At 40.1% G+C, this 21850-nt stretch overlaps 1 protein-coding gene across 5 annotated transcripts in view; it reads left to right on the forward strand.

The window, feature by feature from the left end:
• Dlg2 (discs large MAGUK scaffold protein 2) overlaps nt 1–21850 on the forward strand; it is a 2073609-nt gene that overhangs the window by 27403 nt on the left and 2024356 nt on the right. For all 5 annotated transcript variants that reach the window (XM_087586773.1, XM_087586779.1, XM_087586780.1 and 2 more), the window contains one exon: nt 5672–5803. In XM_087586773.1, coding sequence (XP_087442899.1) covers nt 5672–5803 — 132 coding nt within the window. The remainder of the gene's footprint in view (nt 1–5671; nt 5804–21850) is intronic.

A 21850-nucleotide genomic window follows, 5' to 3' on the forward strand; every position in this document is an offset into this window, starting at 1 on the left:
ATCTCTAGGCTCGGATTCTTATTTTTTTTTTAAGAAGGAATCTTGAAATCCCCCTCCATGCTAAAGTGATGTATAAGTAGGAGATGGAGGCTGTGGAATAAGCGCTGGCTGTTTGAAGGAAGAGGGTGTTAGTCAGAACAGCAAGTCCTTGAGGTAAAATGAAAGTGTTCTTGGTGCATTTGAAAAAAAAAAAAAGAAAGCTGCTGTGGTTGGAGTAGGTTCAGCACGAGCAGGGGTGTAGTAGTCAGGGTGGGCGTGGTAATTCATACATCTTCTCACGTATGATGGCTGGAGGATCGTGGGTCCCAGGCCTGGGCTACCTAGTGAGCTTGAGGCCAGCGTGGCCACACAGGAATTTCAGGCTAGCCTGGCTTACAGAGTGAGTGGAAGTGACCAAGAAACAGTTTCCATCCTGGTATAAGAGGAAAACAGAAGGTAGTACTGCCACAGAAGCTATAACGAGTTGGATTTAGCACATGTCGGCTTGTAAGAGCTGATGGAAAGTGGGCCTGTGCTGTGGGAGTGAACCATGGGGGATCCCATGGCATCGAAGTTCTGCTTAGCGCATGGCTGCTGAGTCGTGAAGGACAGGGAGAACAGAAGTGGCTGATGTCCCAGTGCCCATCGACGGCATGCCCATATGATGTAGTTTATTCCAACAAGGTTCTACCTCTTTAAGTTTCCATCACAACCCAGTAGTGCCATGGGCAGGGGACCAAGGCTTTAACACAGGGTTGTTAGGTAGCATTTCTCAATAAAGCTATAGGACCCATATTAGTATTATGACTACTCATTCATCAATTCCAATTCCAAGTTGGCTGTAGTCATAAAAATTTGACAAAAACTAAAAAAGCTAAAAAAAATTGAGAGTCAACAAATAAAATTTATAATAAAATGACATGTCTTATCCTTACATTAGTAAAATTTATAATTAACTCACATAAGTGCTTCAGTAGCACAGCAGCATCAAAGGCGATGTTGGGTTAAATGATGACTCAGAACTGAGTAAGTGTGTGTGTGTGTGTGTGTAAGGAGGTAAGAAGTGACAGTGACATGAACCGTGTAGTGAGATTACTATCTGGTTAAAGTAGTATACACAACACCAAAGAGGAAAAAGACAGTGAATATATTGGGGTGGGGGTTGTTATAAACTGGAATAGAGAAATGGACAATGTGGTTAGCTGGAGAAAAGTGAGGAGTCAAGGAATAGTTTTCAAGTCTCTGAATTAGATAGAGAGATAAGGGGTTAAGAGCACTTACTGCCTTTCCAGAGGACCTCAGTTGTCTTCTCAGCACCCACATCAGGTACCTCACAGGTCTCTACATCTCCAGTTTCAGGAGAGGTAATGCTTGTGGCCTCCATGGGCACCTGCACTCAGGTATAGATACCACATGGAGACACATATCTATACATAATTTAAAGTAATACACATAAATATTTAAAAAAGGTGACTGGTATTCAGGTTATCTATATGCTCATGGGTCTGACTGAAAGTATAAGAAACCATAATGATGTACCAGCATTCTGGAATTGGCAAGAGAGTAAAAAAGCCATTTATTGTAGAAGTTCTTACTTTTTAAAATTTTTATTTATTATATTTTTTAATTCTGTAATTATATTTATGTACAGAAAACTTAGTGTATATTTAACTCAGTTTATTGGTGAGTTTTTTTTTGCCTTTGTCTTTTCCAATTTGGCAATGCAAGTCACAGACTTAGGACCCAGGACGTTGCCTCCCCAGTGGCGGTGGATCTTGTCATATCTGTCATTATAATTGGTCCTAATAGCTTCCACCAGCTTAGCCAGAGCACCCTTGTCTTCTGAACTAACCTGTGTGAAGGCAACAGTGGTGCATGTCTTCCTGTGGAGCAGGTGCCCCAGCCTAGCCTTTCCCTTGATGATACAGTAGGGCACCCCCATCTTTCGACACAAGGAAGGCAGGAAAACCACCAACTCATTGGGGTCTGCATCATGGGCAATCACCACCAGCTGAGCCTTCTTGTTTTCTACCAAGGTGGTGACTGTTATTAACCCCTGCTCAGAGGACAGGTGGTCTCTTAGGTGGGACGTTCCCTGTGCCAGCAGCTTTCGTCTTAGCACAGGCCAGTAGCCTTTGCTTCTCCTGCTTTGTCTCTGGCCTGTACTTGTGGGCAAGCTTAAGCAGCTGAGTCGCTGCCTGCCTGTCCAGGGCCTGGGTGAACTGGTTAATGGCAGAGATACTTTGAGCTGCTTATACAGGATGGCTCTTTGCCGCTGCAGCCTGGTGTAGCAGGGCCATTTGATGAAGCGTGTGAGATCTCTTTTGGGCTGGATGTCCTGCCCAATGCTGAAGTTCTTGGGCCTTTTCTCAAACAAAGGATTGACCACCTTTTTGGCCTCCTGTTTCTTGATGAAGGCCGGGACTAGGGCCACCTTCTTCCTCTTGAACTTCTTTCCTTTAGGCATCTTGCTCGGCTGGAGGAGAGAGAAAGAAGAGGGAACTGTGTGTGATAAGTATGCAGTTGCAGAGATCATGAGATGAGGATCTACTTTTGATAAAGGCATAAATATTTCATCCACAGTAACAAACGACTAAAATATATAACCATTTCACGAAATCAGCATATGCTCAGAGTTTGTAGAAGGTCTTCTGATTTACAGTGAACTAGAAAGGATCATCAGCTGAGAAAGGTTGTGGAAGAGTTCAGAGGAAAGGAGGTTGTATGCGGAAGTAAAGTATTCAGAAGATGTTAATTGCTGTAATTACATTTCAAGTGTATTTCTTGGGATGGCAGGTTAGAAGGAAAACAGTTTTTGAAACTCAAGAGTAGCTTTCACCTGTATGCAAAATGTGTCACTCTGGGGACATCTAATGATTTGTTTTTGTGAGAAGTGAAGATGCTAGTTATGATGTTTTACTATATATTACATGCTCTATGCTCAGAATGGATACAGGGTTTGTATGTACAAACCAATTTTGAAAAAAGGAAGATGGTGTTTAATTTTAAACATCAGAGATGGCTCTACAGGAAGGGGGGGAGAGATAAGAGATGCACAGAGAGACAGAATATTTGAATGAAGTCTAAATCAAAGGAAGATAGTTTTTCAGTTGGCTTTCTATGTAATAGATATTAAACCTACAACTATTACTTTAGTACTAATACTTGAAAGGAAATGGAAGCTCAGAGAGGTTATGTAACATGCTGTAGGTCACACACAGTGGCTAAATGGGTTTTATATCCAGATCTAGTTGTCAATGAACCTTTTCAATAAAACACTGATTCTGGAGTGAGATCATGGTAGTGTGTGGAATATCTTTTTTTTTTTAATCTTTATTAACTTGAGTATTTCTTACTTACATTTCGATTGTTATTCCCTTTCCAGGTTTCCAGGCCAACATCCCCCTAACCCCTCCCCCTCCCCTTCTCTATGGGTGTTCCCCTCCCCACCCTCCCCCATTACCACCCTCCCCCCAACAATCACATTCACTGGGGGTTCAGTCTTGGCAGGACCAAGGGCTTCCCCTTCCACTGGTGCTCTTGTTAGGCTATTCATTCCCATTCTTAAGACTGCCACTTTGTCTGAATGACAGTGTCTCTTGTCATGCAGATGGCTCTCAATTTCATGAGGTTCCATTTATTGTTAATTTTGGTGCCGGTGCTAATGGAGTTCTGTTTAGAACTCTTTAACTATGCCCGTGATTTCGAGGCTGCTCCTCCCAAATTCTCAATCAGGTTCAGTATATTTGGTCTTTATTGGTCTTTGATCCATTTGAGATTTGTACAGGTTGATAAATATACATATTTGGATTCTTTTACAAGCAGCCATCCAGTTTGGGAAGCAATATTTGCTGAAGATGCCATTTATTTCTCCAGTGTGTATTTCTAGATTTTTTTTTTATTAGCTTGGGTATTTCTTATTTACATTTCGAGTGTTATTCCCTTTCCCAGTTTCCGGGCAAACATCCCCCTAATCCCTCCCCCTCCCCTTCTTTATGGGTGTTCCCCTCCCCATCCTCCCCCCATTGCCGCCCTCCCCCCCAACAATCTAGTTCACTGGGGGTTCAGTCTTAGCAGGACCCAGGGCTTCCCCTTCCACTGGTGCTCTTACTAGGATATTCATTGCTTCCTATGAGGTCAGAGTCCAGGGTCAGTCCATGTATAGTCTTTAGGTAGTGGCTTAGTCCCTGGAAGCTCTGGTTGCTTGGCATTGTTGTTCATAAGGGGTCTCGAGCCCCTTTGAGCTCTTTCAGTTCTTTCTCTGATTCCTTCAACGGGGGTCCTATTCTCAGTTCAGTGGTTTGCTGCTGGCATTCGCCTCTGTATTTGCTGTATTCTGGCTGTGTCTCTCAGGAGCGATCTACATCCGGCTCCTGTCGGCCTGCACATCTTTGCTTCATCCATCTTGTCTAATTGGGTGGCTGTATATGTATGGGCCACATGTGGGGCAGGCTCTGAATGGGTGTTCCTTCTGTGTCTGTTTTAATCTTTGCCTCTCTCTTCCCTGCCAAGGGTATTCTTGTTCCCCTTTTAAAAAAGGAGTGAAGCATTCACATTTTGATCATCTGTCTTGAGTGTCATTTGTTCTAGGCATCTAGGGTAATTCAAGCATTTGGGCTAATAGCCACTTATCAATGAGTGCATACCATGTGTGTTTTTCTGTGATTGGGTTACCTCACTCAGGATGATATTTTCCAGTTCCAACCATTTGCCTACAAATTTCATAAAGTCATTGTTTTTGATAGCTGAGTAATATTCCATTGTGTAGATGTACCACATTTTCTGTATCCATTCCTCTGTTGAAGGGCATCTGGGTTCTTTCCAGCTTCTAGCTATTATAAATAAGACTGCTATGAACATAGTGGAGCACGTGTCTCTTTTATATGTTGAGGCATCTTTTGGGTATATGCCCAAGAGAGGTATAGCTGGATCCTCAGGCAGTTCAATGTCAAATTTTCTGAAGAACCTCCAGACTGATTTCCTGAATGGTTGTACCAGTCTGCAATCATGTGTGGAATATCTTAGTACAGGGAGTAGTGAGATCAAAGATGAGCACAGACGGGGAGGAAAAAGGAGATGTGTGTGCATGTGCTTTGCATTTGCATGTGTGCATGTGTACCTGTGTGTGTCTCCCGTCTCTCTGTGTCTCTGTCTTTCTGTGTCTCTGTCTCTGTCTGTCTGTCTGTCTGTCTGTCTCTCTCTCTCTCTGTGTGTGTGTGTGTGTGTGTGTGTGTAAGGAAACAGGAAGAGAAAGTATGATTTGGGCACTGTGTGCATTAGAAAGGCATGGTACACATATTGGAAAATAAGGCAGAAAATTGGGTTGTAAATTCTCTATGGGGAAGTGGCCTTAAAAGTCATATGGGATGCTTCATGGTATTTTTAGGCAGTCATCAATTCAATATGGTTCTCTTTCTTTTTACAAATGGAATCACATTTACTATGTAAGCATCTAGAGAGCACTGTGTTTTTGTTTTGTGAGGTTTCACAGTTGCAGATTCATTTGGAAAACTATAAGGAATCCAAAGTGGACTTTGAATTAGCATTGGATGTAATGATCAATTTCATTTGGCAGTTCATGGAGTAGATGATCACTTTACTAAATTATTTGTGTTGTGAAATTAGGAGCACATCTATAGATTAGATGAGTTTTCTGGGACCCCACGGTGGATTTTAAACTTTTGTTTTTCAGATACTGACCGAGCTTTGTTATTACTGGAGGAATACTGCAAAAAATTAAGAAAGCCTGAGGAGCAGCTTTTGAAAAATGCTGTTAAAAAGGTGATGAGTATTTTCAAGAGCAGCCTATTTCAAGCCTTGCTGGGTATGTATTACACAAATTGCTTATAGTCTTAATGGGCAGAATCAGGCTAAACAGTTTGAATAATGTCACAGATGACAACGTTTCTCTCTCTCTCTCTCTCTCTCTCTCTCTCTCTCTCTCTCTCACACACACACACACACACACACACACACACACACACCCATGATAATTTTTCGTTTTATCCAAAGGTAATATCCACTGCCATTATTCTTACTTAAAAAAGCTAAAGTATAGAAATGAGGGATAGATTACTGAAAAAATATCAACATTGAAAGAATACTTTCTGTGGGAAGAGGGGGAGAACAATGTGCCCAGGTGAAGACTCTGGGTGCTGCAGAGCTGGAGCTGGGCATCAGACAGAAAGAAAGGGAGTGACTTGTGGAGCACAAATTCCCCAGAGTTCTGCCCACACCAATGTCCTCTGTCCTCAAAACAAAGTTAAGGTGGAACCCTTTGTCTCTTGTGCTTCTTTTAGGAGGGTTTAGACCCAGAATTGGGAAGTTTGTTCATGAAAACTCAATGCTTATCAGTGTGTAATGAGAGTAATCTGATAATCTCAGCCTTCTTTATAAATACATGAAAAAAAAATCACGGCTGTGGTTTGTTAATGGATGGCTTTATACATCTATCTTTTATACTTATTTACATATCGTTAAATTGATCTTTTCATGATGTCTTAGGAGAAAAATCAACAAGGAAAACCAGTCAATTGATCAAACATCAATAAATATTTCCTTCAAGAAAAAAAAAACAAATAGAACATTAAGACAACTCCATATGACATAGGATACTTCTTATTTTTCTGTGTATTTAGCTTTTGTGCCGGGTACCAAGGTCAGCCCTTTCTGTGTGCTAAGCACAAGACAATATGTTTGAAAAGGGGTCAGTGAGTCTCTTAGACATTTTCATCCCATTTAATGCTAGCGTGTACTCAAAGTAAAAACACGAATCTATGAAGCTTAGTGTTAAAATAATTTTTTATTTATTAATATGTTATTTATGTTCAACTATGAATATACCAATTGATAAAAACCCTTAACATCATAGTTTTGATATAATTTTAAAAATTATTAAGTTTTAAAGACTTGAAGATCAGTTTATTGAATGTAAATAGAAGTTGAAAAGCTTTAGAAAATTATTTTACCTGTGGGAAAAATAATTCCTTTTATCTATTGTGGCTGGTAAGAATTAATGACACAAGCAAATATAATCATCTCAGCTAGTATTAAATAGAAGTGACTCTAAATCGAGTCTTGCAGAATTTAAATAAACATGGTCATTAGAGAATAGTATTTTATAGAACATTTTGAACCACCGATTTATGAATTAAGTATTAATAGCATCATTTAGTTGATGATTCATAAAGGCCATTAACTAAATGGAAGTGCATCTAAATTGATTCACATAATGTGTTTAGCTAAGACTGCCTGTCTTTGGGGAGCTTGAGCTTTTGAGAACGGGTTTAGAAAGAATATTTTCAGATGATTTTAGATAAATCTACATGTTTTGAAATGTAATCATTTGATAACACTATAACCTAGAGGACAAGAAGGCAGATGAGTGACTATCCATTGCATTTTTTCATCATTTTAACTGAGCAATAAATATCTTGGCAGAGAGCCTTTAGTGTGGCTTGAATTTCTCTAATAAATCTGGAAAAGGCTATTATGTAATAATCTGCATAGCACGTTGCTCTGGCCCTTTAAAATCAGTTGGGGTTAAAAGCAAGAACAGAGAATGGAGCACCGTACAGCAAAACACAGTTTTCTCTTGCACTCTATGTGGGAAGCAAAGTATTGATCAGTAAGTTATTATTATGGACCATTTTACTGTGTAATTTTTTTTAAGGTCTCCATATGTGTCCTGAAGAAGATTCGCATCTTTATAAAGGCACAGATGGGCAGCCATTGATAAATAAGATATTGTTTATTGTCTATAAACAATAGACAACAAAATAGAGATAGATTATTCCTCCCTCTTTGTACCTCTCTTCGTTACAAATAATGAAAGTTTGTGGCTTTACTAATTGGTCTAATATTCATGTAGCCAAGGCATTGAAATAATACCATGAATACCTAGGTAAATTCATAAACAGGACTCATAATGTCAAAAGCCAACACAAATGGATAATGGAATGAAATGCTATTCTTGAGGGCTGTGCTGCAATATTTATATGTGACCAGGAAATCACCCCTGACCTCCCAACTCATCAGACCTCCCTACTCCCTGGGCCTCTAGTCTCTTGAGGATTAGGTATGTCTTGTCTCACTGAGTGAAGACCCTGGAGTCTTCTGCTGTATCTGTGTTGGGGACCTCATATCAGCTGGTGTATGCTGCCTGGTTGGTGTCTCAGTGTCTGAGAGATCCTGGGGTCCAGGTTAATTGAGACTGCTGGTCTTCCTACAGGGTCACCCTCCTCCTCAGCTTCTTCCAGCTTTTCCATAATTCAACCACAGGGCTCAGCAGCTTTTAACTGTTGATTGGTTTTAAATATCTGCATCTGACTCAGCTGCTTGCTGGGTCTTTTGGAGGGCAGTCATGATAGGCCCCTTTTTGTGAGCACTCCATAGCCTCAGTAATAGTGTCAGACATTGGGGCCTTCCCTTGAGCTGGATCCCACTTTGGGCCTGTCGCTGGACCTCCTTTTCCTCTGGCTTGTCTCCATTTTTGTCCCTGCAGTTTGTTCAGATAGGAACAAATTATAGATCAGAGTTTTTGACTGTGGATGGCACCCCATCCCTCACTTGATGCCCTGTCTTTCTGCTGGAGGTGGGCTCTACAAGTTCCCTCTCCCCACTGTAGGTCATTTCATCTAAGGTCCCTCTCTTTGAGTCCTAAGAGTGTCTTATCTCCCAGGTCTCTGGTATATTCTTGAGGGTCCCCCCACCTCCTACCTCTTGAGGTTGCCTGTTTCCATTCTCTCTGCTGGCCTTCAGGACTTCAGTCTTTTCCCTCACCCAATACCTGATCATGTTCCCCAGAAATAAAACCACACACTTACGGACACTTAATCTTTGATAAAGAAGCCAAAATTATCCAATGGAGAAAAGAAAGCATCTTCAATAAGTGGTGCTGTGTAGGGAGCTGTGATGTGCCGCGCCTCAAAGATGGCGCTGGTTTCCACCTTCCACCCTCCCTATGGTGAGAGCTCCTTGTAGTAAACAAGTCCTTATTTGGCTATGCCTGCCTGGCCTGCTAGCTTCCGCATAGTGACAGCCTGTCTGCATGACCCACGTGGCATGTTGGGGTTGGTTGGCGTTGGGTACTTAAGCTGATGTAGGGCATTCCCCAGGGTAGTAGAAGATTGTATCAAGGTTCCTGAGTAAACTGCTTGAAGAAGATCTCCTCTGGTCGTGTCTTCCTTGCTGGTCAAGGTTGGGCGTGACAGTGCTGGTCTACCTGGCTGTCTGTATGCACAAAAATGAAAATAGATCCATATTTGTCACCTTGCACAAAGCTCAAGTTCAAGTGGATCAAGGGCCTCAACATAAAACCAGATACACTGAAACTAATAGAAGAGAAAGTGGGAAAGAGCCATGAACTCATTGGCACGGGGGTAAATTTCTTAAACAGAATTCCAATGGCTCACACCCTAAGATCAAGAATTGACAAATGGGACCTCACGAAACTGGAAAGCTTCTGTAAAGCAAAGAGCACTGTCAATAGGATAAATCGGCAACCTACAGATTGGGAAAAAAAAATCTTCACTAACCCCACATCTGATAGAGGGTCAATATCCAAACTATATAAAAAACCCAAGAAGCTAACCACCAAAAACAAACAAACAAACAAACAAACAAACAAAAAACAAACAACCCAATAAAATGGGATATACAGAGAATTTACAACAAAGGAATCTTGAATGGCTGAGAAGCACTTAAAAAAATGTTCAAAGTCCTTAGTGATAAGGGAAATGCTAATCAAAATGACCCTGAGATTCCACCTTACACTAATCAGAATGGCTAAGATCAAAACCTCAGATGACAATACTTATTGGCAAGGATGTGGAGAAAGAGGAACACTCCCCCATTGATGGTGGAATTGCAAACTGGTACAACCATTCTGGAAATCAATCTAGAGATTACTCAGAAAATTGGAAATAGATCTATCTGAAGATCCAGCTATACCACTCTTGGGCAATACCCCAAAGATGCCCCACCATGCTACAGGACACATGCTCCACTGTGTTCATAGTGGCCTTATTTGTGATAGCCAGAAGCTGGAAACAATCCGTATGTCCCACAACAGAAGAATGGACGCAGAAAATGTGTTTCATTTACACAGTGGAATACTACTCGGCTATTAAGAATGAAGGCATCCTGAGTATTGCAGGCAAATGGATGGAACTAGAAAATATCATGCTGAGTGAGGTAACTCAGACCCCAAAAGACAAACATGGTATATCCTCACTAGTAAGTGCATATGAGCCAAAAAAACTATGCAGAATACCCAAGATACAGTCCACAGAACTCAAAAAGTTTAAGAAGTCCAAGAGCTCAAATGAGGACACCTCGATCTCACTTGGGAGGGAGCAGAAAACAGTCACAGGAGGGGGAAGGGAGAGACCTGGATGTTTTTCTAAATTTTAAACTATAATTTTATCAGTTTATAAGGTAATATACATTTTAGAATATTTTTGATTGAAGAATGTAAAAGAATATTAAAAAAAAACAATGGTAAGATAGACTAGTTTGTGGTAATCAGCAGGGCAAGCCTGGAGCCTGGTGAACTGCTGGATGAAATTTCTTCCTTTCTTCTCCAGCTTCTTTGTGATTTGCTTTGGTTTCTCATTCACTAGTAGCTCAAACTGGAATAAAGTACTTTGAAACAAGTCAGTAGCCTTCCTCTACTGGAAGGATAAACAGCTGAGAAAGAAATTAGGGAAATGACACCCTTCACAATAGTCACAAATAATATAAAATACCTCGGTGTGACTCTAGCTCAGCAAGTGAAACATCTGTATGACAAGAACTTCAAGTCTTTGAAGAAATAAATCAAAGACGATCTTGAAGATGGAAAGATCTCCCATGCTTATGGATCGGCAGGATTGATAAAGTAAAACTAGCCATTTTTCCAAAAGCAATCTACAGGTTCAGTGCAATCCCCATCAAAATTCCAACTCAATTCTCCATAGAGTTAGAAAGAGCAATTTTCAGATTCATTTGGAATAACAAAAAAAAAAACCCAGTATAGCAAAACTATTCTCAACAATAAAAGAACTTCTGTGGGAATCACCATCCCTAACCTCAAGCTATATCACAGAGCAATTCTGATAAAAATGGCATAGTATTGGTACAGAGACAGGCAGGTAGATCAATGGAATAGAATTGAAGAATCATAAATGAACCCACACACCTATAGTCACTTGATCTTCGACAAAGGAGCTAAAATCATCCAGTGGAAAAAAGACAGCATTTTCAACAAATGGTGCTGGTTCAACTGGAGGTCAGCATGTAGAAGAATGCAGATCAATCCATTCTTATCACCCTGTACAAAGCTCAAGTCCAAATGGATCAAGGACCTCCACATAAAACCAGATACTGTGAAACTAATAGAAGAAGAGAAAGTGGGGAAGAGTCTTGAACACATGGGCACTGGGGAAAATTTCCTGAACAGAATACCAATGACTTATGCTCTAAGATCAATAATCGTCAAATGGGACCTCATAAAACTGCAAAGTTTCTGTAAGGCAAAGGACATTGTCAATAGGACAAAATGGCAACCACCAGATTGGGAAAAATTATTTACCAATCCTACATCTGATAGAGGGCTAATAGCCAAAATATACAAAGAACTCGAGAAGGTAGATTCCAGAGAGACAAATAACCCTATTAAAAATGGGGGTACAGAGCTAAACAAAAAATTCTCAGATGAGGAATGCCAAATGACTGAGAAGCACCTAAAGAAATGGTCAAAATCCTTAGTCATCAGGGAAATGCAAATCAAAGAACATTGAGATTCCACCTCACACCAGTCAGAATGGCTAAGATCAAAAACTCCGGCGACAGCAGATGCTGGTGAGGATGTGGAAAAAGATGAACAGTTCTCCATTGTTGGTGGGATTGCAAGCTGGTAAAACCACTGTAGAAATCAATCTGGCGGTTCCTCAAGAATTGGACATAGTACTACCTGAGGATCCAGTTCACCACTCCTGGGCATATACCTAAAAGATGCTCCAACATATAACAAAGACACATGCTCCACTATGTTCATAGCAGCCTTATTTATAATAGCCAGAAGCTGGAAAGAACCCAGATGTCCTTCAACAGAAGAATGGATACAGAAAATGTGGTACATCTACACAATGGAATATTACTCAGCTATCAAAAACAATGACTTCATGAAATTCTTAGGAAAATTGATGGAACTAGAAAATAATCATCCTGAGTGAGATAACCCAGTCACAAAGAACACACATGGTATCCATTCACTGATAAGTGGCTATTGGCCCAAATGCTTGGAATACTCAAGAAATAACTCACAGACCATATGAAACTCAAGAATAAGGAAGACCAAAATGTGGATGATTCATTCCTTCTAAGAAGAGGGAACAAAATACTCACTGGAGGCAAGACAGGGACAAACAGTGAACCAGGGACTGAGGAAAGGTCATCCAGGGAGTGCCCCATCTGGGGATCCATCCTATATGCAGATACCAAACCCACTATTGCTGATGCCAAGAAGTGCTTGCAAACAGAAGCCTGATATAGCTGTCTCCTGAGAGGCTCTGACAGAAGCTGACAAATACAGAGGTGGATGCTCACAGCCAGCCATTGGACTGAGCATGGGGTCCCCAAATGGAGGAATTAGAGAAAGGACTGAAGGAGCTGAAGGGGTTTGCAAAGCATAGAAAGAACAATATCAACCAACCAGACCCAGGGACTAAACCACCATCCATAGAGTAAACAGGGATGGACCCATTGCTCCAGCCGCATGTGTAGCCGAGGATGGTCTTTTTGGGCATCAATGGGAGGAGACTCCCTTGGTTCTGTGAAGGTTTGATGCCCCATTGTAGGGGAATGCCATGGCAGGGAGAAAAAGGGGAGTCAATAGGTGGGTGGGGGAGCATCCTCATAGAAGCAGGGGAGTGGGGATAGGAGAGTGGGTTTCGGGAGGGGAAACCAGGAAAGGGGATAACATTTGACATGTAAATAAAGAAAATAGCCTATACAAATGAATTAAAAAATAGTTAAAATAGTTTTAATGAATCTCTCCAACAAGTTGTTCTTACACTATGTGGAATGCCTTCGTGAGTTTAGCACGCAACCTTAGCTACTCAGTCAAGGTTTTCTTGATGATATTGATATTCAGACGGAGAGATTTCATTTCTGGACTAAAATCTAATGATCAGGGTAAAGCTGATTTATGGACTAGAGAAAGCCTGCCCTGTCCTCAACTCAGTTGGTCTTTCTGTCTGTGCAATGACTTCTGGCACCTCTTCTGAAGAGGCGCTGACATGGAGGACTGTTTAGACTTGGAGTCGCATGTAGAGAATGATGTACCGCCACTGGGAGCAGATGCTCTGAAATTAGGCAGAACAAAGCATGAGTCCCACTCCTGCAACTGCAGGTGATAGGCTCTGGGCATTTTAACTGTCTGCTCCTCTGGGCCAGTTTGAGTTTCTTCAAAACTGGATTCTACCTACTTGCCTACTTGATTTGGTCAAATGAGATACTGTGTTGAGTGTGTGTCTGCTCCTGAGTGGGCATGGAAGATTAATTGTAAAAATGACGCTGCTTCAATGCACTTTCCATTATTCACATCCTTTGAAATACGATGTTAAACTCGTAAAGCAAGCAAACAAACAAACAACGGACTAATATTACCTTTGATGTGCATCCTATATTTTCTCTACCCATCCATCCGTCTGTCTGTCTGTTTGTCCACAGATACTTGGATTTTTCTATCATTTGGCTATTTCAAATTATGTTGTTGTAGATATGGTTACATAAGTATCTGAGATTCTGTTTTAAATTTTATTTATTCTCACAGTGGAATTTCTGAATTTTGTAGTAATCATTTATTCTTTTAAAAAATTTCTGTATTATTTTCACCCAGAAGTTGTATTACTTTATATCTCCTTTAACATTTACAAAGAGTTCAAATTTCTCCACATTTCCTAACTATTGCTATGATTCTCTTTTTTGCATTTTAAAATGGTAGCCACCTTTGCATATTGTATATATTAATTATTGTCAGATGCACAGTTGCCAAAGTCGTTCTCTCAGTGTGTAGTGTATTCATTCATTTGACCATTTCCTTTACAGTATAGACATTTTTAAATTTCATTTGTCAATTGTTGGTCTCTGTGAGTTCATATATCTAGCATAATTTCTTGAAGGTTTGAGGATGCTATATTTTTCTTCAGTGTATGTTTTTTTGTTTATTTGTTGAATTTTGGTCATTTTGCCAAAAAATTAGTTGTGTGTATATTTAGCTTGGTCCTCAGTTTTATTCCAATGAAGCAAGCAGTGATTTTGAAATAAAAAGTAAATAAACATACAAAAAAAGAAAGTTAGCAATAATTTTTCCCGAACACACACTTATTTACATATGATATACGTAGATATGTTTTTTGCACTTATATAGATAATTCTCTATTTTCTTAAAGTTTTGAGAGAAAGGTAAGTAGCAAAAGATAAATTAATTTCCTTAACAACAACTTCATCCAAGGCAGCATGTTTTATTTTACTTATCTGCTTATTTATTTGCTATGCTGAGCAGAAGCACAGTAGCCGGCACTGCCCATTCACAAGCACAGTGCAGTTACAAAGAGACTTTCATTGCGAGAGTATGCTGGTGACTATTGTTAAAACATCCACAAAGGGAAATTAATGAAGCAATCTTGAAAATACTTTCATCGTGTTTAAAGAATAAATATACTTACTAATGAACCCTCCAATGTTATGGCTTCAGTATAATAAAAGAACATTGTTTTGAAAATTTAAAATCAGTTTATTGTCAACATGCTAGAAGCTACATTTTTAGATGTTAGGGTGACATCTTGTGGTCTGCTCAGAAAAAAATTATCCAATGGATAATCACAGCTTATAGTTATTACACTGTTAGCACTTTCCAGAGTGTGAACACCAGTTCATAGTGTGAATCTTTAATATATATTATTAATACATATTTAATAATTTTCACTCATATTAGTAAACAATCATTTAATACTGGTTACATGCCAGACAGTTTCTTTTTAGGCAAAAAGATGTAGTACTGAACTATATGAGATTGTTTCCTTTTATGGGCAAATGAAGATGAAGTAGGAAACAGAGACATTACATAAAGTTATTTAATTATTAATTTATAATGGTGTTATGGCTAGAAATGAAAATGTATGAGAGTTTTTAAAATGTTTTTGTTTGAAATTAGAAATCTGTTTAATCACATATTATCAATTCTTTTCGTGTGTGTGTGTGTGTGTGTTGTTCATGTGTGTGCATATGGGGAAGCCAGAGGAAGATATTGGATGTTTTGGTGTGTAATTCTGCTTGTTCTCTTGAGGTAGGGTCTCTCACTGAACTTGGAACTATGTTGCCAGGTAGGAAACCCACAAATCCTATCTCTATCTTTGGGGTTGCACTCCCTCACAGCCATGCCGGAAATTTTATGTGGGTGCTTGGGATTTGAACTCAAATCCTTCAGCTTGTGCTGTTATCGTCTGAGTCATATTTGTAACACCACATTATACTAGTTCGAATGTAGTATTATTTCAAAGTAGGACCTACTTAAACATATTATGGCTGTAACTATTAATTATGTGTATTTTTGTCATCTGATCATAAGGAAATCAAGACATTGTATAAGATTACAGTGAATGGTACAAGTGTACAATTGTGTGACTTTAGATTAGGTTCCCTCTAATCTTTTGAGACAAGTTCTCACACTATGGCTTTTGTATCAGCAGCACCAGTCACCCACCAACTTGTGTAACTTTGTGTGTCACCTGAAGAACTACTAAATCACAGACTTGAAGTTAGCGCTAAAAAAATAGTGTCTTTTGGATGATTTTTGAGGCATGCCTAAAGTGTGATCTTGGTGCTTGGCAATCTGACCTTTCAGGGAAAATAACATGGTGTCTGAATGTTACTTCCGGACTTGGAAGAGAATGTTATTTCTTTATTCTTACATATCGTAAACATTTGGTTTAGTCTTTAACAAAATGAATGAACTTTTAACAATCTTAAGTCCTTTCAGAGTCCATAAATTTAAAAATATTATGGAACCAAATTTCTCTTTAAAATAAATAGTATTCTGAAATATTTACATGATTCAGCCTTTGTGTGTTTAATGATAGTGTCTACCTGTGTTGCTGCGAATAGTTCAGAGTCACATGGAGATTCTTCCGTTAGGTGATATGCAGAAGGCGTGCTCGCTCGGCAATGCTTGCATGTGCTCCAGTGAGACACAACTGCATCTTACGGATTTTCCAGTAAGCTTTGAGGTTTTCATTACACTTTTTTTTGCGTGTGCATTTGCATGTATGTGTGTGTATGTGTGCACGTGCATGTGTGCCGTGGCAAGCATGTGGGGGTCAGAGAACAACTGTGAGAATTGGCTATCTTTTTCTGCACCGCAGATCCTTGGAATCAAACTCAGGTTGTGAGGCTCCACGGCAAGTGCTAAGATACCTCTCTTGTCTCTCGAATAAATATTTATTGGTTAACACAAGGAATGTTTATATTCTTAGATAATAAAGTCTATGCTTTCTCTTTACAATGCTAATTTAAATAAATCAGTTAGGGATTTTCCAGTTATAATAATTTGAGTAACAATAGATACACTGTACTTATGAAGTTTCATATTTATGAAGTTTTCCTAAGTTACATACACTCGTGCAGATGGATGTTAACACATCTAGGACCTTAGGGGAAAATTGGCCCTTAAAGTAAAAGTAATATTAATGTGTATGCACAAATGCCAAGTCAGTATGCCATTGATAACTAGACTCTAGGGGTTGAAACAAAGTGTTGCAGGAATTTAGTAAAGCCTGGGTAACCGTAGAGTGATGCTGGGAAGGGATGCTTTTATTTAAATCCAGATCTTGTCTGTGGTAGGCTAGAAGAGAGCTAGAGAAGGGTATTTTTCTCATCCACTCAATAACCTATTTACAAGACACTATTGGAACACTGTGCAAAGCTTCTATTGCACATACGTTAGGGATCAGAATGAAATGAGATTGTATAAACAATTTATATTTACAATTCCCGTAAGTGATACACAGGAGGAATGGAGGCTTCTGTGTGTGTGTGTGTGTGTGTGTGTGTGTGTGTGTGTGTGTGTGTGCGTGAGAGAGAGAGAGAGAGAGAGAGAGAGAGAGAGAGAGAGAGAGAGGTGTAAATTTCCTTAGGAAGTGGCCCTCGAAATGCTGAAAGTTATACATCTATGATAATTGATGGCACTTGAGAAAGTGGGTCTGACTGAGGATGTCTTTGATATTTATACCTTTAAAATGACGTTTATATGCTTGATAGAGAGTCTTACTGGATCCAAATCTTTACATTAGAGAATAAAGAATGTAAAGCATAAAACATGACTCAGACAATTGTTTTAATTCCCGTTGTTAAATAGCTATAGTCTTGGTGAGATTCATTGAGTGTCTCATGCCTGGAAGATCAAACATCTGTTTGACACGTTGGCTCAAATAGTACCGAGAGGTTTCAGTGCCATTCTTGGTTCAGGACTTTGTGTATTACTGCAAGATTTATGTCACCAGATGGCACCATTTAACTAAAGTTATGAGCTCGGGCTGCTTATGAAGTGGTTGGTACTAAATGGATGATGCTTGGTTTTGTGCTATAGCTGAAACAGGAAAAAATATGCTGTAATGGTAAATGAGACTTATCTACAAAGATAGTCTGACCCAGTGCTTTTTGGAAGCATGAAAGAAGCTGGTGATTTCTTTTTGGCAAGTAGTGGAAGAAAATTTGAAGCTTGTCTTCACCACAGTGTGTGGCAGCTGGCCGAAAGAACACTACATGTTTCTCCTATTTGGGTTTCCTGTGGCTAGCATGCTCATTTTATTAATATTACATCCCTGAAATGCTTTCAGGGAGTATACACACACACACACACACACACACACACACACACCAGAAAGATAGTCTTTTTTCATTATTATCTTTAATCTTTCTTTTTAACAGTCCAGTCATTATCCCTCTCCCAGTCCACCTTCTGACAGTTCCTCATCCCATTCCTCCTCCCCCATCTCCTCCCCATACCTCCACAGACCCCCTCACCCCACCAGGCCTCTGTATTCCCAGGAGCTTCAAGTCTCTCAAGGGTTAGGTGCATGTTCCCTCATTGAGGCCAGACCAGGCAGTCCTCTGCTGTATATGTATTGGTGGCCTTGGACTAGCAGCTAATATATGTTGCCTGGTTGGTGGCTCAGTGTCTGAGAGATCTCAGAGGTCCAGGTTAGTTGAGACTGCTGGTCTTCCAATGGGGCCGCCCTCCTCCTCAACTTCTTCCAACCTTTACCTAATTCAACCACAGGCGTCCTCAACTTAAGGCCATTGGTTGTATGTAAGAACGTGCTCCTTTCTCAGCTGCTTGTTGGGCCTCTCAGAGGGCAGCCATGCTAGGCTGCTGTCTGTACATAAATCATAGCATTAGTAATAATGTCAAGCCTTGGAGCCTCCCCTTGAACTGGATCCCAATTTGGGCCAGTCACTGGACCTCCTTTCCCTCAGTCTCTTCTCCATTATCATCCATGCAGTTATTTAAGACAGGAACAATTCTGGGTCAGAGTTTTTGACTCTGGCTTGGCAACCTCATCCCTTCACTTGATGCCCTGCCTTTCTGCTGGAGGTGGACTCTACAAGCTCCTTCTCCCCACTGTTGGGCATTTCATCTAAGGTTCCTCCCTTTGAGTTTTGAGATTCTCTCACCTCCCAGGCCTCGGGTACATTCTAGAGGGTCACCCCACGCTCCTGAAGTTGTATATTTCCATTCATTCTGCTGGCCCTCCAGTTTCACTCCTGTCCCCAGCCCCCAATACCTGATCATGTTCCACTCCCCCTGCCTCTCCCTCCCAGCTTTCTCCCTCCCTCTGCCCTCCCCCTTTCTTCTCTCTCCCTAGTGGAATTGAAGCATCCACACTTGGAACCTTTGACTTGTTAATCTTCTGAGTGCTCTGGATTGTGTCCTGGGTATTCTGTACTTTTTGGGCTAATACCCACTTATTAGTGAGAACATGCCATGCATGTCCTTTTGTGTCTGAGATACCTCACTCGGGATGATATTTTCTAGTTTCATCCATTTGCTTGTCAAACTCACGATGTTCTAGTTCTTAATAGCTGAGTAGTATTCCATTGTGTAAATGAGCCACATTTTCTGTATTCATTCTTCTGTTTGGGACACCTGGGTTGTTTCCAGCTTCTGGCTATCAAAAATAAGGCCTCTATGAACATAGTGGAGCATGTGCCCTTGTGGCATGGTGGGTTTTTTTTTTTTGAGTATATGCCCAGGAGTTGTATAGCTGGGTCTTCAGGTGGATCTATTTCCAATCAAAAGGACAATCTTTAAAGATTACCTTCAGAAATAAATCCTTTAAGATGAACTAAATAAGCATGGTGACAATAGCTAAAGAGTATAATTCTATTGGATTATATAATAAATAAGTGTAATATAGACTATATCTTCGTATAACCAGTTATGGCAAGGGAAAAAAATTTGTCACTTGGTTTTTGTCCTCTTAAGCACACTTTTGCCTCTTGTTCCTGTAGAATATGCTCAGAGTTTTGGGGTATCATTGTACAGTATTATTCATTGAAATGTTCTCTCAGGAGTTCATGAACTTCTTGAAGAAAGAACTTGATTGGCTCTAATGTAGCTGGTGGTAAAAAACACATTAAACTGCTTTTATTTGAACAAATATGTTTCAACTTCTGCTCCCTAAGAGACACTATGTCAGGCCCTAGGGACGCGTTAACAAGACTAGGAGCCCTGTTTTCATGGTGCTCATGGTCTGTTAAATGGGACATGCTTTGAGGCAATGAGTATTCTGATGAGAACTGTTTGGAGGAAACACATAAAACCATGAGGAGTTTCTTCAACTGATCGAGTTCATATTTATTCTGTAGTCAGAAACATTTGGAATTAGGGCTGGTGAGATATTTCAGAGATTCAGTACACTTCCTGTTCTTCCAGAGGAGCTGAGTTTCAATCCCAGTACCCATATCACGTGGTTTGCAATTGCCTATAACTTTTTAAAATTTTTTTTGGTTCTTTAATAATTTTGAATAGGTTGATTTTTTTAAATTAAATTAATTATTTTTCAATACTAATAAAAATTTTAATAGCAAATCATGGGGAAATTATGTACAAGTTGATAATACAAACAGACTGATCAGTGCCCTGAAAATTATAGATTTCTACCTAAAATACACCTGTTGTAAAAATATAAAAAGTAATAAGTGTAGTTGTCTTTTACTCTGCAAGGTCCACACGGAAGAGCCCCAAGATATCTGGTAGATATCTTGGTGTTATGAAATACCAACTCCATGACAGCCCATTGTCTCCTGCTGCTGCATACGTTCCTACACTCAAACTGTCACATAAAAGAACACACAACACAATAATCTTTGACCCAATTGATGAGATATAATTGCCCACTTAAACATCTCCTCTTCTTTCATCTGCAATTTTATTTCCATTTGGAGAATTCATCTTCTGTTCGACAACTGTTGGTGCCTGTTACATTAGATGTTGGGGATATTTATAACAATTAAAACACTTTCCTTGAGAATCAAAATATTATTTCTTATGCATAAGCTTCATTTATGTAGGATACTGTTTCTCTAGAAAACAGTCTTTTATCAGACTCTGGCTTGTTAGTTTTAAAGTTTTCAGAATTTTTATTGACCTGATCAAATAAAAAAACAAAAATCTCCTTATGGTTTATTACATCTTTTTTTTTTTTATTACCTTGAGTATTTCTTATATACATTTCGAGTGTTATTCCCTTTCCCGGTTTCCCGGCAAACATCCCCCTCCCCCCTCCCCTTCCTTATGGGTGTTCCCCTCCCAGCCCTCCCCCCATTGCCGCCCTCCCCCCAACAGTCTAGTTCACTGGGGGTTCAGTCTTAGCAGGACCCAGGGCTTCCCCTTCCACTGGTGCTCTTACTAGGATATTCATTGCTATCTATGAGGTCAGAGTCCAGGGTCAGTCCATGTATAGTCTTTAGGTAGTGGCTTAGTCCCTGGAAGCTCTGGTTGCTTGGCATTGTTGTACATATGGGGTCTCGAGCCCCTTCAAGCTTTTCCAGTTCTTTCTCTGATTCCTGCAACGGGGGTCCTATTCTCAGTTCAGTGGTTTGCTGCTGGCATTTGCCTCTGTGTTTGCTGTATTCTGGCTGTGTCTCTCAGGAGCGATATAAATCCGGCTCCTGTCGGTCTGCACTTCTTTGCTTCATCCATCTTGTCTAATTGGGTGGCTGTATATGTATGGGCCACATGTGGGGCAGGCTCTGAATGGGTGTTCCTTCAGTCTCTGTTTTAATCTTTGCCTCTCCCTTCCCTGCCAAGGGTATTCTTTTTCCTCATTTAAAGAAGGAGTGAAGCATTCACATTTTGATCATCCGTCTTGAGTTTCGTTTGTTCTAGGGATCTAGGGTAATTCAAGCATTTGGGCTAATAGCCACTTATCAATGAGTGCATACCATGTATGTCTTTCTGTGATTGGGTTAGCTCACTCAGGATGATATTTTCCAGTTCCAACCATTTGCCTACGAATTTCATAAACTCATTGTTTTTGATAGCTGAGTAATATTCCATTGTGTAGATGTACCACATTTTCTGTATCCATTCCTCTGTTGAAGGACATCTGGGTTCTTTCCAGCTTCTGGCTATTATAAATAAGACTGCGATGAACATAGTGGAGCACGTGTCTCTTTTATATGTTGAGGCATCTTTTGGGTATATGCCCAAGAGAGGTATAGCTGGATCCTCAGGCAGTTCAATGTCCAATTTTCTGAGGAACCTCCAGACTGATTTCCAGAATGGTTTTACCAGTCTGCAATCCCACCAACAATGGAGGAGTGT

The sequence above is a fragment of the Rattus norvegicus genome, chromosome 1, assembly GCF_021556685.1.
Source record: "Rattus norvegicus strain SHRSP/BbbUtx chromosome 1, alternate assembly SHRSP_T2T, whole genome shotgun sequence".
Classification (NCBI taxonomy): domain Eukaryota; kingdom Metazoa; phylum Chordata; class Mammalia; order Rodentia; family Muridae; genus Rattus; species Rattus norvegicus.